The 15,588-nt window shown below is 44.0% G+C and overlaps 2 protein-coding genes across 3 annotated transcripts in view; both read left to right on the top strand.

The window, feature by feature from the left end:
* The window catches only part of LOC138652244 (uncharacterized), a 55,334-nt gene extending 51,383 nt beyond the window's left edge, over positions 1 to 3,951 (top strand). The window contains exons 20-22 of the mRNA XM_069743012.1: positions 2,137 to 2,217; positions 2,679 to 3,034; positions 3,689 to 3,951. Coding sequence (XP_069599113.1) covers positions 2,137 to 2,217; positions 2,679 to 3,034; positions 3,689 to 3,884 — 633 coding nt within the window. The 3' untranslated portion in view covers positions 3,885 to 3,951. The remainder of the gene's footprint in view (positions 1 to 2,136; positions 2,218 to 2,678; positions 3,035 to 3,688) is intronic.
* Positions 3,952 to 11,638: 7,687 nt separating this feature from the next.
* The window catches only part of ILVBL (ilvB acetolactate synthase like), a 30,536-nt gene continuing 26,586 nt past the window's right edge, over positions 11,639 to 15,588 (top strand). Inside the window, exons 1-3 of one of the 2 annotated variants that reach the window (XM_069741690.1) lie at positions 11,639 to 11,748; positions 12,377 to 12,501; positions 14,704 to 14,905. In XM_069741690.1, coding sequence (XP_069597791.1) covers positions 12,385 to 12,501; positions 14,704 to 14,905 — 319 coding nt within the window. In that variant the 5' untranslated portion in view covers positions 11,639 to 11,748; positions 12,377 to 12,384. Of the gene's footprint in view, positions 11,749 to 11,877; positions 11,901 to 12,376; positions 12,502 to 14,703; positions 14,906 to 15,588 lie in introns of those variants that run through there. The other variant, XM_069741691.1, reaches the window with a different exon arrangement.

The raw sequence follows: 15,588 nt of genomic DNA, 5'->3' as shown, positions 1-15,588 counted from the left end.
GCATACGTCTACCACCAGGGGTGGACTCGGCGTTCTCTGGCCTCGGCCGAGATTCCAGGATCCTCCTTTGGACAGAGGCAACGGTCCTGGTGAGCTCCGCAGTGCATGTCCCCGGCATGGACATTTAGGCCGCCGACTTCCTCGGCTTCGAGGGCCTCGCGGCAGGGGAATGGTACTTCAGGAGGTTTCCCGTCGGATTGCTCTTCGATGGGGGACTCCAGAGGTGGACCTCATGGCGTCCCGATTGAACAGGAGGTCCCTCGGGTCGGCCCAGGGTCCCGTGATCCCCTCACAGTGGTGTTGACATTTTGGCCATTCCTTGGTCGCAGTTCCTGCTCCCCTATCGGTTCCCACCCCTTCCATTGCTTTCCAAGCTGTCGAAAAAGATCAAGGCGGGATGGGTGCCGGTCATTCTGATCGTCCCGGATTGACCCTGGAGGTCTTGGTTTGCAGACATCGTCTATCTTCTCGCGGACACCCCTGGTGCCTTCCAAACAGACCCGATCTGCTGTCTCAGGGTCCGATCTGCCACCCGAATTATCGGTCGCTCAGTTTAACGGCGTGGATGTGGACTCCACTGTTTTTAAGAGTGTCCGGCCTTTCGGCCCGGATGAGTCACACTATAATCCAGGCTAGGAAGCCTTCGTCTTCTTCCAGGATCTACTATTGTACCTGGAAGGCTTACTTTCGCTGATGCGAGTCCAACCGCTTTTCACCTATGTCCCTTTTCCCTGCCTTCCATTTGGTTTTCCTTCAGGCAGGACTGGATTCGGGCTTCGCTCTCAGTTCTCAAAAGGGCCAGGTTCCTCCGCTCTTCTTCCCTTTAAGAAGACTTTATCTCCTCAGCCACAGGTTAAGACTTTCCTTCAAGGAGTAGTCCACGCTGTCCCTCCGTTCAGGGCCTCTGTGGATTCATGGGATTTAAAGGTTGTGTTGGTTGTTCTTAGGGGTTCCCCCCTTTGAGCCTCTCAGGGAGTTTTCCCTGTCAGTTCTATCTCGGAAGGTGGCTTTTCTCAGGTCCATCTCTTCGATCCGCCGCGTTTTTGAGTTGACGGCCATTTCCTGCCGTCCTCCTTTCTTGATTTTTCCACCAGGATAAGGTGGTCCCAGGCCTCCGCCTTCCTCCTTTCTCGAGGTGGTTTTCATCTTTCCACCTCAACGAGGACTTCGTTCTACCTTCCTTTTGTCCAGCTCCGACTCATCCTCTGGAGCGATCGTTGAACAGGCTGGACCTCGTCAGGGCAGTGAGGATCTCCCTGGCTAGCACGGCCGCTTTCCAAAAGATGGATTCTCTTTTCGCCATCCCTGATGGCGTGCGTAGAGGCCTGCCGGCTTCCAAGGCGACGATTGCTCACTCGATCAGAATGGCAATTTTGGAAGCTTACCGGGTCAAGCACAGAGGGCCCCCTCCTGAGATGAAGGCTCACTCTACCCGGGCAGTCGGCGCTTCCAGTGCGGTACGTCACAGGGCTTTCGCCGACGGCTTTGCAAAGCGGCAACCTGGTCTTCCATCCACAGGTTTTGCCGAACTACGGCGGACTCCAGCCTGGGCAGAAGGATCCTGCAGGCGGCAGTGGTGAGTCCTCTGGCCTGATGGAAGTCTGTTTTTTCCCACCCCAGGGACTGCTTTGGGACGTCCCATGGTTCCTGTGTCCCCCAATGAAAGGCGATAGAGAAAACAGGATTTTTGGTTGCTTACCGTAAAATCTGTTTCTCGGAGCCTTCATTGGGGGACACAGCACCCTCCCAAGTTGAACAGCTCTGTTTACTGTCTACGTTTGAGTTCTTTGAACACTCTGAGTGTTTGAAGCTGTTAATCTGTGAAGCGCCATGGATTTTGTTGGCGCTATATAAGGTTTATTATTATTATATTATCCTTCTCTTTTACACGTTGCTTCTCCTACTGCTTTCTCACTAACTGAAGATCCTACTTCCTGTCGGTGGGGTGTACACTGCAGAGGAGGAGCTAACTTTTTTATTTGCATAGTGTCAGCCTCCTAGTGGCAGCAGCATACACCCATGGTTCCTGTGTCCCCCAATGAAGGCTCCGAGAAACAGATTTTACGGTAAGCAACCAAAAATCCTGTTTTTCTTTTTAACTTAAGTTTGTTAAACTTTTTCTTTTACCCTTTTTAGCTGGAAACGGAAGCAAAGAAGAGGAAATTTGGTCCACAAGTTCATGGTGATATTCTGAGTTTACGAGAAAGAGAAGCCAGGGTAGGTGAAAGTTTGGAAATAGCTGTATAAGATTTGCAGGACCCTGGTCCAGAAGCCACGGTGGTAGTATGTGGCCCCCAGACCAGAGCCCGGTGAACCTCCTACTACCCGCCAGCATCCCCAGTGCCTCTGATGATTAGTAGGACACACTGCAATGTAATGGGGGTGGTGGGTGACAGACCCCCACTAATTAAAAATTAATTAGATGATTTCTGAAATCTCATGCACACAGTTTTTTTTTTTTTTATCCTCCCCCGTATTTTGATTCCTGCTACGTTTTTGCCAAGATGCAGTATATTAATCCTTTCAATGTTTTTTTTTTTTGTTTTTTTTTGCAGTGCTTTTCACTCATTAAAATGAACCTGAGCCAAGTTCTTCTTGCCACTATTCTTGGTTTTGGTGCAGAAAAAAAAACCACTCCGTATATAGAGTTATATATTCAAATTTTTATTTTTTCACAGCGTATCCGGGTCCTGGAAGGCATGGAAAAACCATCTCAAGCACAGGCCAATTTTATGTTCGATCCTACAAACCATCAAGGAGTAAAGGAAGAACTTCCCGCAATCCCGGATATCAGACGTGATATAAGAAACACCAGTTGGTGTAAATGTGGCCACTGCTGCGTCATGTCTACCTTGGAAGAGTCCATATGTTGCCACGAGATTTCCGTACTTCTCCCGCAGCTTAACAAAGAGCGCCTGTGTATCACGAAGCATCCATCCTTTCAGGAGATGTGTTTAGACAAGGACCGTCTTGATTTCCTTTATCGTTTCTTAGGCAAAATTAAGAGAAAAAATGATGTTCTGTATTATCTTCAGTAAGTATTAGTTACGTTATCGCCATATAGGTTTTTGCTGCAATATTTAATTCTAGTTTTGTGACACACTTATGTGTAAATTCCTTAATTTTCGAGGTCTTTACTTGCCATTAGTAAATTAACTCATACTTCTTTTGCTTTAAAATAAAAAGCACAAAACCAATACAAACTAAATACTTCTAACAGCTTAAGAGTATGCAACAATTATTTAAGAAAGTTATTAGCCTATCTACGGTGGAATATTGCATAGCATGTCGTGAGCTTTAGGCCAGATCCAGAGAATGCAAAATAGCTTGGTTTTTGACCAGAAAAAAATAAAGACGATTTTTCATCTGTAATGCCTATAGTCTGCAATCCATATGTCTGTTGTTTATATATATATATATATATATATATATATATATATATATATATATATATATATATATATATATATATAATATATATCATATAAACATATATCATATATATATAACATAAATATATATATATATCTGTATAGCATCCGGATTTTACCTATACAATTGAATAAAAGGCCAAACGGTTAACCAATGTTGGTCCATAAAAGAGGTTAAAAAACCATTACTTATTCCTTTAGTGTTGAAAGTTTAGTTTCTAATCTGTCTTTTTATTATTTTTTTTGCTTTCTTGCAGCAAGCTAAGGCGGACGTCCTATAGAACCTTTGTAGTCTGGGCCCACGGCTTTCTGAACTTTCGCAAGTACAAGCTGATCCCCGCGTGCGTGGTCAAACATGTACAAGAATTCTTACCGTACCCTGAAGAGTTAAATGTTGGCTACAGAAAGATGTACGACTACGCCGCTGCGATAATGGCATTGGATCATATCTGATACAGTTGTGTTTTATTTTTTGGATACCTTTGCACATTTTTATATGAATTAAATGCGTTTACAACAATTTTCATTCAGTCGATAACTGTATTGTAAGATAGCGGATGATAATAATAATAATAATTTTATTTATATAGCGCCAACGTATTCCGCAGCGCTTTACAAGCAAATCAATTCAGAAGATTATTCTGGAAAGAGGAGTTAATTCTCACGAACTTGATTATGGCCAAATTCATACATCGGTTTTTTGTTGTTTTTTTTTTTTTCTCATGCAAAAGGTGGACAGACTTACTGAGCTGGAACTAGTCTTAATTTGTTTTTGGTCCGATTGTACCATCCATATGTGATCCCACGCCGTCCTCTTGCATTAGGCAGCATAGATGTGCTGTCTGTCATTTTTAGCAGACCAACAAATTGGACCGAGCTCAGACATTTTTTTTTTTTTTTTTTTTGGGGGACCATCGTTCCTGGACCATCGTTCTGTAAACAAAGAGAGATATGTGAAAAGGTTCAAAGGCTAAAATGAGCTCGTAATGAAATTCAATATGTCTGATCGTTTTTTTTCTCCCAATATCAGCTGTTGGTGGAGTCAGGGGGCCCCTGTACACACAAGGTTTTTTGGAAGGGGTCCGGCTAAAAAAACATGCTTTAGAAAAATAGCTTCAGAAATGCTTGGAAATAAAACCCGAAAAATAACAAAATGAGCATATACTCTGTAGTAAGTAAATAATAGTAGTACATGTAAATAACATATTGTACTTAATTAAAACTATTTTGATCAAACAAAGCATTAACGCCATCCCACCGCGACAAGGTGTACCCAATCAGGAGGGTCCCTTCTTGACCTATCACGTATTGCTATGTCATAAGTCGTGTCCCGGAATTTGATGCATGCTCCATCGCTAAACCCGCATCTTTTCACGCACATGACAGCTGATTTGATCAGCTGCCATATGTCCCTAACAGCCACAGGTGGAATCGTGATCCACCCGCGGCTGTTAACATGTTAAATGCCACTATCAGTCTCTGACAGCGCCACTTAAAGGGAACCTGTCACCCCGTTTTTTCAAGAAGAGCTAAAAATAGCGTTAAATAGGGGCAGAGCTGGGCTTTACATTAGTGTATTTTGGAGCCTTTATTCCCCACCTATGCTGCCGAAATACCTTTGTAAAGTCGCCGTTTTGGGCTGTCACTCACGCTGGTCAGGTCATATGGGCGTGGTGACAGCACTGTTTCTCCCCCAGATCTCCGTTGGTGGCGTAGTGGTGTGCGCATGTCCAAGTGGTAAATCCACTCCGCAGCTTCAAGGAAAATAGCGCGATCTGCGCTATTCAGCCGTTTATCGGTGGGCACGGCCATCTTCGTGAGGCCGCGCATTCGCAGATGGTTCTTCTCGGCTTCCCGGGGCTTCAGGAAAATGGCCGCGGGATGCCGCGCGTTCGCATCTCGACTGCAGGAAAATGGCCGCCGCGATCTCCATCTGCGCACGCGCGGCATCCCGTGGCCATTTTCCTGAAGCCTCGGGAAGCCGACAAGAACCATCTGCGCACGCGCGGCCTCACAAAGATGGCCGCGCCCACCGATAAACGGCTGAATAGCGCAGATCGCGCTATTTTCCTTGAAGCTGCGCAGTGGATTCGCCACTTGGACATGCGCACACCACTACGCCACAACGGAGATCTGGGGGAGAAACAGCGCTGTCACCACGCCCATATGACCTGACCAGCGTGAGTGACAGCCCAAAACGGCAACTTTACAAAGGTATTTCGGCAGCATAGGTGGGGAATAAAGGCTCCAAAATACACTAATGTAAAGCACAGCTCTGCCCCTATTTAACGCTATTTTTAGCTCGTCTTGAAAAAACAGGGTGACAGGTTCCCTTTAATGGGTTGTCCACTACTAGGACAACCCCTTCTTAAACTAAATGTCTGGCCCCGATAAAGTAATAAAGCCTAAACTTGCCTCTCATGATGGCTTCGTTCATGCAGTATCAGCACTCGCTCTCTCCGGGGCTGTGATGCGGTCTTGCGACACGTGACACCAGCGCCCAGTGAGTGCTGGCGTCACTCACTTTCGGCCTTTGCCTTGAGCAATGAGCTGAACATGAAGAGGAAGCCAGGGATCAGCTGCAGCCTGGACTTCCTCTTCATGTTTAGTTTGTCCGAAGACTGAGTCAGTGACACCAGCGCTGATTGGGCGCCGGGTTTTACGTGTCATTTCACTGCATTTTGGCCCCGAGACCGTGAGTGCCAACACCGCCGGAACCGCTCTAGCACGGGAGGTGAGTGTGGGCTTTAACATGCTCATGCCGGAAGCGCATCACAAACCCCACCCATTGTAAGAAGCATTTCAAGGTTCTGGAGTGGCCTAACTAGTCTCCAGACCTGAACCCAGTAGAAAATCTTTGGAGGGAGCTGAAACTCAATGGTGCCCACTGACAGCCCTGAAACCTGAAAGATTTTGAGAAGATCTGTACGGAGGAGTGGGCCAAAATCTCTGCTGCAGTGTGTGCAAACTTGGTCAAGAACCTCAGGAAACTTCTGACCTCTGTAATTGCAAACAAAGGTTACTCTACCAAATATTAAGTTGTGCTTTCCTATTGTATCAAATACTTATTTCATGCAATAAATGCAAATTAATTATGTAAAAATCATACAATGTGATTTTCTTTTTTATTTAGTTTCTGTCTCTCACAGGTGAAGTGTACCTATGATAAAAATTGCAGACCTCTCCATTCTTTGCAGGTGGGAAAACGTGCAAAATTGGCAGTGTATCAAATACTTGTTTTTCCCACTGTAAATGAAACACCTAGCTCAAACAGGTAGTCCATAACTACAGGTCCAAAAAACCATTCTACACATCTTTGTTCAAAGGAAAGACTATGGTAAATGGAGTGAAAAGTCTTAGGCTTCTTTCACACTAGCGTCGGAATCTCCCCGTCGCAATGCGTCGGGGAGAGATTCCGACGCTAGCGTTTAACGCTTTGCACAATGGGTGCAGCGGATGCATTTTTCCGGCGCATCCGCTGCCCCATTGTAAGGTGCGGGGAGGTGGGGGCGGAGTTCCGGCCGCGCATGCGCGGTCGGAAAAAGCGGTCCGTCGGGAGAAAAAAACGTTACATGTAGGGTTTTTTTTTCCCGACGGTCCGCCAAAGCACGACGCATCCGTCGCAAGACGGATGCGAAGTGTGCAAATCCGTTGCAAATGCGTCGCCAATAGAAGTCTATGGGGAAAAAACGCATCCTGCAAGCACTTTTGCAGGATGCGTTTTTTCTGCAAAACGACGCATTGTGACGGATTTACAAAAAACGCTAGTGTGAAAGTACCCTTACTGTCATCCAGAGAGACCAGCACTTGTCCTCCCCATTTTCAGTACTTGGGTGGAGGGACGTAAACAGATGCTGAATGTTAGGTTACGTTCCCACAATGAGCTTTTGGTGAGTTTTTGACGCTTTGTATTTTCAAAGAATGCATGTAACCTATTTTACTTATTGGGTGCAGAAAATCTGCAACATCAAAATCTCACCAAAAGCTCGTCATAGTAATGTAGCCTTCCGGGCCATTGATTTTTCAAACATTGCTGGGATACTTGGCTCAAAGTCCTGGTAGTTTTAATAAGCGTCCATTGATTCCTTATCTGTTCTTTAGCACATGTACGACAGTCAAAGGATAGAGTCCATCCTGTAGACATAAATTATATTGTCCCTGCGTTAATGAGTAATATTGACCACCAAAGATACTGTATGGTTCTGGAAACTTAGGAATCTGGGGCTTATCATACGGAGGCCTCGTAAGTGTAAACTCCCAATAGATCCTACCGATTTCAATAGGATCCAAGTCCACGCTGCTCTCGAGAAACAATGATCCCAGCATCATGGTATGTGCATGGTAGATGCCTATCCAACTAATGACTTCTCAGCCAAGGATTATCCTATGAGCATGTCCTCTTTACAACGCAGTGAGACGGCTGTATAAATTGGACCGAATTCGGAACGCAGTGCACGGACTGGCTGGCGGCTCTCCCAACCCAAGTGTGACAGCTGCATAGAAATGCATGAAGCTGTCACACTCAAGGAGGGAGAGCCGTCAGCCAGTCTCGCTCTGATTTATACAGCTGTCTGACTGTGCCAAGGTTTCACAATGACTGACTAAAGCATGATCAATAATTCACATCCCTGAATTGTAGCTCTATTTTTTTGCTCAGAAAAAGGCTTAATTTGGATTTACGATTTTAGAAAACCTCTTGACTCCTGGCTGCGGTTTAAAAAACAAATTAGCAAAAAAAAATTAAGAAGATCTTTAATCACCCTCCCCTTAACTAACCTCCACTGCTCCAGTCATAGTCTTTATTACTGTGGCCATGTGATTGAATAATAAGGCCTCATTAAGATGTCCGCCTTTCAAGCATACGTTCTGAGTTTTTCCACAAATCGTTATCTGATTATAGTCCATGTCCGGGGTTTTTTTTTGTGGACTGGGTGTCAATAAAAAAAAAATTTAGACATTTCTGTGTCACGGGTCGCCCATTCAAATCAATGGGTTTATGAGAAACACAGAGCACGTGGATGCCATCCATGTATCATCTTTTTTTTACTATTACATGGGCACGAAAAGTTTGATTTTTATTTTCTGTATACAAGAAAAATGGATGCATGGGAAAAACAAAATGCGTGAAAATTGAATTCAGCACACTGATGAAAAATGGTCTATTGTACAAACAGGTCTGAATGGTGCCTTGGTTAGTTTCACACAGGTCTGTTCTAGTGCTCATTCAAACCAGCGTATCAAGGACCACACATGGAGAGGCCATGCACCCATTATAGCCAATGAACCAGTAAACGTGGACGATTATCCACATGAACTAATGGTTTGCGTGTAAAAAAAAAATGGCAGCATGCACTACTTTGGTCCATTTTATGGCCCAGTATAATACATGCAATGTAAAGGCCGCTCCGACACTTGTCCACATGAGCAGATACATGTAGATATCCACTCAAGACCATCCTCTCAGAACATTGAAAGACCTCTCCAATAACTCCATAAAGACCTATGATGTCCATTTTGTTATAGGTTACTAAGGTAACTATGACACCAGGTCAGGAGCTGATCCTGCTTCATAGGCCACATTCACACTAGCAGTATTTGGTCAGTATTTACCTCAGTATTTATAAGTCAAAACCAGGAGTGGGTGATAAATACAGAAGTGGGGAGATGTTTTTCTATTATACTTTTCCTCCGATTGTTCCACTCCTGGTTTTAGCTTACGAATACTGAGGTAAAATACTGACCAAATAATGAATGTGTGAATGTGCCCATACCATGCAGATGCCGGCTGTTTCATACAGCCGGCATCTGCCTGTAACTACAGCGACCACAACTTTTTCGGTTCTCTGTGGTTTGACCACTTAAAGGGACTCTGTCACCTGAATTTGGCGGGACTGGTTTTGGGTCATATGGGCGGAGTTTTCGGGTGTTTGATTCACCCTTTCCTTACCCGCTGGCTGCATGCTGGCTGCAATATTGGATTGAAGTTCATTCTCTGTCCTCCATAGTACATGCATGCACAAGGCAATCTTACCTTGCACAGGTGTGTACTACGGAGGACAGAGAATGAACTTCAATCCAATATTGCAGCCAGCATGCAGCCAGCGGGTAAGGAAAGGGTGAATCAAACACCCGAAAACTCCGCCCATATGACCCAAAACCAGTCCCGCCAAATTCAGGTGACAGGTTCCCTTTAAATGTTTGTCAGTGTCTGAAAGGGGCAGTTAAAAGACACCATTGCTGGTGTACACAATCACAGGGAAACGAAACGTTACCATGGCAGCTGGGAGCCTGTAGAAGGCCCAAGTCACTGCCATCTTAGGCTACTTTCACACTAGCGTCGGTACGGGCCCGTCGCAGTGCGTCGGGCCGACGTACCGACGCAAGCTGTGAAGTAAAATCACAATGGGGGCAGCGGATGCAGTTTTACAATGCATCCGCTGCCCCATTGTAAGGTCCGGGGAGGAGGGGGCGGAGTTCCGGCCACGCATGCGCAGTCGGAAAAAGCCGACCCGACAGATAAAGAAACGTTGCAAGCAACGTTTTTTTGTCCCGACGGACTGCAAAAACACGTCGCATCCTTCGCACGATGGATGCAACGTGTGGCAATCCGTCGCAATGCGTCGCTAATGAAAGTCTATGGAGAAAAAACACATCCTGCAGGCAACTTTGCAGGATGCGTTTTTCTTCAAAACGACGCATTGTGACGTGAGTCGAACGACGCTAGTGTGAAAGTAGCCTTAGTTCTCTTGTGAAGTTCAGCTACAGGCTGGGCTTAATAGGAGACTGCGATTTTCACAGCTGCGCATAAGCGATAGGATGATCACAGGTTCAAAGCTCCCTACAGAGACTAAAAAGTCAAAATTAAAAATACATACGGTATATGAAATATATAGAAACTTAACTCGCCCCCTTCTGTCACTTTGAAATAAAAAAAAAATGCAAATATTTGGCATCAACGTGACCCAAAAAGTGCAATCTATCAAAATATAAAATGATTAAACCATACATTAAATGCCCCCCCCCCCCAAAAAAAAATCAGGATGCTAGAATTGCCATTTTTTAATTGCTGCACCAAAAATGCAATTAAAAGATATCAAAAATTCCTATGTGCCCTAAAATGATATCAATAAAAACGTCAGCTCAAGTCACAAAAAAACCAAGACGTCACACAGCTCCATCGATGAAAAACTAAAAAACTAAAATGTAATGGGTCTCAAAAAATGTTACGAAATAAATTGCATAAAAAAACTCGGAAAAAAAAAAAGTGTGAACATAGCCTTAGACTATGCTCCCACGTTGCATTTTTGGTGCTTTTTTTTGCTGATTTTTTATGCAAATTTTAAGCTGCGTTTTACATTACCAGCAAAAGCTATGAGATTTCAGAAATCTCACGCACACAGTTTTTTTTTCCTGACTGAATTGGAAAACTGTTGAAAACTGCAGCATGTCACTTATCTAAGCATTTTTTGTCCCATAGAAAACAATGAGTGAGTGCAAAAACACAGCAGATTTTCCAGCATTTTTTATGCAAAAAACTAAGGAAGTTGTATCATGGGGTTTTGGGGGGGCACTTTATCAGCATGCACAAAATACAATCAAAATGCAGCAAATACGCAGCAATGCTGCAGAAAAAAACCGCAGCAAAAACGCAATGTGTGAACATAGCATCTCAGTAAAGTGTATGGAATAAATATAATTTTCACGCCCACTATGTTTTTTTTTTACCCCCTGCAGAAAGTGACCTGAGGTGCAATTGTGAAATTTGCAAGTCAATCTCTTGTAGTAAATATACTTTTTATTTGCATATTTTCCTCGTAGGGTTGAATGAGATGAGGAAAAAACACAGATAAGAAAACGCATGCGATTCTCTCAAAACGCCGGAGATATTTACCCAAAGCAGTTTTATTTAAAATATGACATACCAAAAAGAAACAAAAATTGCAGTTGAAAAAAAAAACTTGTAAAAAACTCATGGAAAAAAGTAATGAAAAAAAAAAAAATGCCAGAAAATCTCATTATGGAAACGAATTAGAACGGTAACCTCTAATGACCCCTGTAATCAGTACGTCTTGGAATGCTAAGAGTTAAAAGAGCATCATAATGCGGCTCCTCCTTGGGTAACCCCTGTCCCAGTCCCAATGTTTAACCCCATTAATACCGGCTGTTTTTGCTGTCTCAGCAGTGAGTTGTGTGTGACATCTGTGAGATCACGTGAGCAGCAGCCAGAGAGGATGTCTGGGTAAAGATCAGGGGAGAGGGAGGAAGTACAAGCCTGTGATTCCAGTCCCCTTCATTGCAAGGCTGCTGCTTGACTCAGGTAAGGGGCAGGGTCCTTGGTGGGTGCCCGAAGGTCCCTCAAGAGCACCAGACAATGGTGTGATGAATGCGTACACCCTTATGTCATGTAAATACGATATATCTATTGTCGACGGTCTGCAGGGGCTTTAGGAGCTGAAATCCACTTCTACGGTAAGTCTCGGATTGTGCAATGCTGTCCTGAAAAAGTTCTTTAGGGCAAAATGTAAAACTTTGCATTATGCAGTCTGAGCGAAGCTTCGCCGAGAACTAGAATCTCCTATTGTGACGTTTCCGGTGTCACCGCATTGTAAACAGACATGCTGCGTTCAGAAAAGACGCGCCGCGTGTCCGTTTCCGCGGGTCTGCAGCATGCGTCTTTTAACACATAGTGGAGACGGGATTTCATGAAATCCCCTCCACTATGCTGTAACATCTGGCGCTGCGTGTTTGACGCTCTACGCAGCGTCAAACACGCAGCGTTTCTTGACCGCGGAAACACACCCTAATACTAAGCTGGATGGGGAAGAAAAAAAAAAGCGAGAAATTAAAACCAAGCAGAAGTTCTGATGGATCTGTACTTGCCTAGACAAAGGCAGTAGTAAAATGGAAGTACGTATTTAATGAAGACGTTTTTTTTTTTTTCTCAGGCACTTCAATGGATCACGGTTGTGAGTGCATATACCTTGTGGGTGCAGCCCTTGGAGCATTAGTGTCCATTGTACTGCTGTGGTTGGGGCGCCGTCTGGGTGTCCTCTATCAGCTCTTTCATAAGGTAAATCGTATGAAAACTTTGCATTACACAATATGAATCCACAACTGGAATATTTTCTCGCTTTAATACACATTACAAAATATCTAACCATATTTATAGCCTAACCGGGCAAACGAGCTCCACCATCAGGTATTTAATGTCTAATAAATCCACTCTCGCTAAAGACTTGCATGATTCCTGCTCTACCATTCCTGCAGCTGGACGTATGTGATTATTTCATAGAGAGGTGGGTTAGATAAACTGTCGATGCTCCTGCTGCCATTTTAGACTGGCGAAACCATAAATTCATGCCCCCCCAAAAAATAACAATAAAAAGATTGAAGATAGCTCCACCTAATGCATGGTCTTGGGTTCTTCTTTATGTTTTATAAGTTTTTATTGATGTTTATATATATATATTTTTTTTTTTTTTAATAAAAAAAAAAAAGTATAAACGAGAATCTCCAGGGGGAAAGAATCTTACAAGACATCAAATTAACTTGTCATAAATCATTGACCATCAATTTACTAATTAAGAGGAATAATCAAAAGCTTGCCCTTTACTCCAGACACCCTGTAATAAGAAAATGGAAAAGAAGTAAAAAAAAAAATGAGGGGGATATGAAGTGAATAAGAAAGACGTTTGTGGGACTTTATGGAGTCCTAGAATGACAACCGCGGCTGCCAAGGAACCCAAAATTTGTCATTAGTCAAAGTGTCTTCTGCTAATAGCTCCTCCATCCGTATCATAGCTGAGTTCCTGGAACTATTCTCACTTTCTGGGTACAACAGTGGACTTCCATTGTCTGGGGATGACTCCTTGAAAAAATGGCGTAATGGTATTTAAATGAGCCATGCATAATGGAGAGTAGGGATATTTGAGGAGTAGCTAGAGGAAGACAATCACTGACTTTACAGTGAGTAATGAATACCATGTTCCAGAAAGGTTTCGATGTTGGACAGTCCCACCATAGATGACGCATGGTCCTTCTGCTCATCCCACATCTCCTACATTTCTCCGAGATAGAAGGGAAGGAGTTAAAACAGACTCCTCTACTCCCTGGTGAGGAGTTTATGGTTCTTCTCTTTAACCCAAATTAATTTATGTGATGAATTGAAGGAATTAAGCCCTTCATCCTGTAATAGTTAATAAGGTTGAAAAACACAAATGTCCATCAAGCTCAGCCAAGGGATGGGGAAAAAACAAAGGGCACATGCATAATCACAATCTCTGATCCAATCCACCACAAAAGATTATTGATCCACTGGGCGCAAAGTTCTCTTTCCCAGGGTGACATTTATTTCCGATAGTAGTAAGTCTTCTAACAGGGGATCTTAAGGTCCCCACAAGGTATGGGTTAGAGTTGTCTTTTGGTGGAAATATGCCTCCTGTGGAGAAAGTGGAGCAGTAAAGTGAGAGTCTGTGGTGGTCACATTTAGTAAACGAGTTGGCCATGAGAGAGGAGTCTCAGGGTTGGCCCTCCTTAGGAATAGAAAGAAAAGAGTGGAGAATCTTTCAGGATGTGGTACAGGTGAAAATCCTCTGAGCCGTTCCAGCCTAGAGAGCGATCAGAGTCCACCCCAAGCTGGAACGCTTAGTTACTAAAAAGTGCAGTCAAAGGACCAAAAAAATGTGATAGAATCCCTTTGGGAACTGTCTTATCCCACGTTCCTAGGAACATGGAAGATGACAAGGCCTGACTTTACTGGGGAGTAAGGGGAGAGAATTAAACAATGGACATGTATGTTCAGCCTCAATCTCCTTCTTACGCTTCAATGTTCTAGAAAAATGCCAATCAAATAACCTGAGGAAAATCACAACTTTTTTTTGTCATGTATCGGCTGTTGCTTTGGACAGGCAGCAAGGTTACACCTTGCATTTAAAGGAGGTTTTAGACTCTGGTCACCCAAGTCTCATATCATATGAATTTCCTATACCACATATGGTGACCTACACGAACGCTATGGGCTCCTTGAGTTGGGTGAAGGGGCTTGTTGCCATCTAGTGCCTGAAGTCTGTTCACAATTCGGATGTTTGCTATGGGGCCACAGGAGTTCAATATGCTCCCCTATCTTATACCACCATCTTTTTCTGAACATATTGCAGTTACAGATCAGTGTTCCTGTGTATTTCTTCCAGGAACTCTGTTAGCTTTATGTAATGCGCTGTATCAAAGCTGATCCGTCTGACCCTAAATACATCTAAATTTATTGTATTCATAGGTGGAAACTCAAAGTCCCTGTCATGGAGGAGAGTTGGTGGCTGAAGTGCTTCAATCCCATGGTGTTAAATTTTTATTCACCCTAGTTGGTGGCCATATCTCGCCCATCTTGGTTGCAAGTGAAAAGTTGGGAATACGGGTGGTTGACACGAGACACGAGGCCACGGCGGTATTTGCTGCAGATGCAGTAGCCAGACTCTCCGGTAGGAAAATCTCCATTATTAATGTGGATATAAAATAATAAGAGTGATGACTCTGTATAACATACCTCTCCTTCCATCTTCCATCTGTGTTTAGACAAATCTTTGCTTTCTTCCTGAAACAGTGCCTCACCTGTCTTCAGGCTATGTGTGGTATTACTTTGGGAGGGATGAGTTGCAATCCCTGTTCTGTGTAGCATCATGGGGTCACGTGTGTCGATGGTTTGGAAAGATGCTTCTGTCTTCAGACTTATGGCCTATTTAGATGAAACAATAATCTTAAAACGAGCTTAAGTTGTTCCTGACTATCGGACACATTAAACAGGCTGCTGATCACCAGATGAATGATTGGAATGTATGGACGTTGGCTGGAATTATTTTTAAGAAAAAGAAAATCAGCATTCTCGGCAGCACATTATCCAGAAAGGCCGTACTGGGGGCCCACGGCACGTAAAGGGAGGCCGCCATGACGGGGTTACGTGGGACCTGGGGAGCTGGAGCAGTTAGAAGGGATACGGTGGTAAGGGGTTAACTGGGAACTTGAGGGGTGGCTTTAGGGGCATTTTTTGAAAATAAGGGGTGGAACTAGGGGACTGTGGGGAGGGGGCACATAAAAAGGGGCACGCTCCTCACGCAGGCATCCATTTTAGGTGCCTGCGTGACAAGTGAGGAATCTCTGTCACACT

The sequence above is a fragment of the Ranitomeya imitator genome, chromosome 10 (assembly GCF_032444005.1).
Source record: "Ranitomeya imitator isolate aRanImi1 chromosome 10, aRanImi1.pri, whole genome shotgun sequence".
NCBI classification, from domain to species: Eukaryota; Metazoa; Chordata; class Amphibia; order Anura; family Dendrobatidae; genus Ranitomeya; species Ranitomeya imitator.
This window is presented reverse-complemented; position numbering and strand designations above follow the sequence as displayed.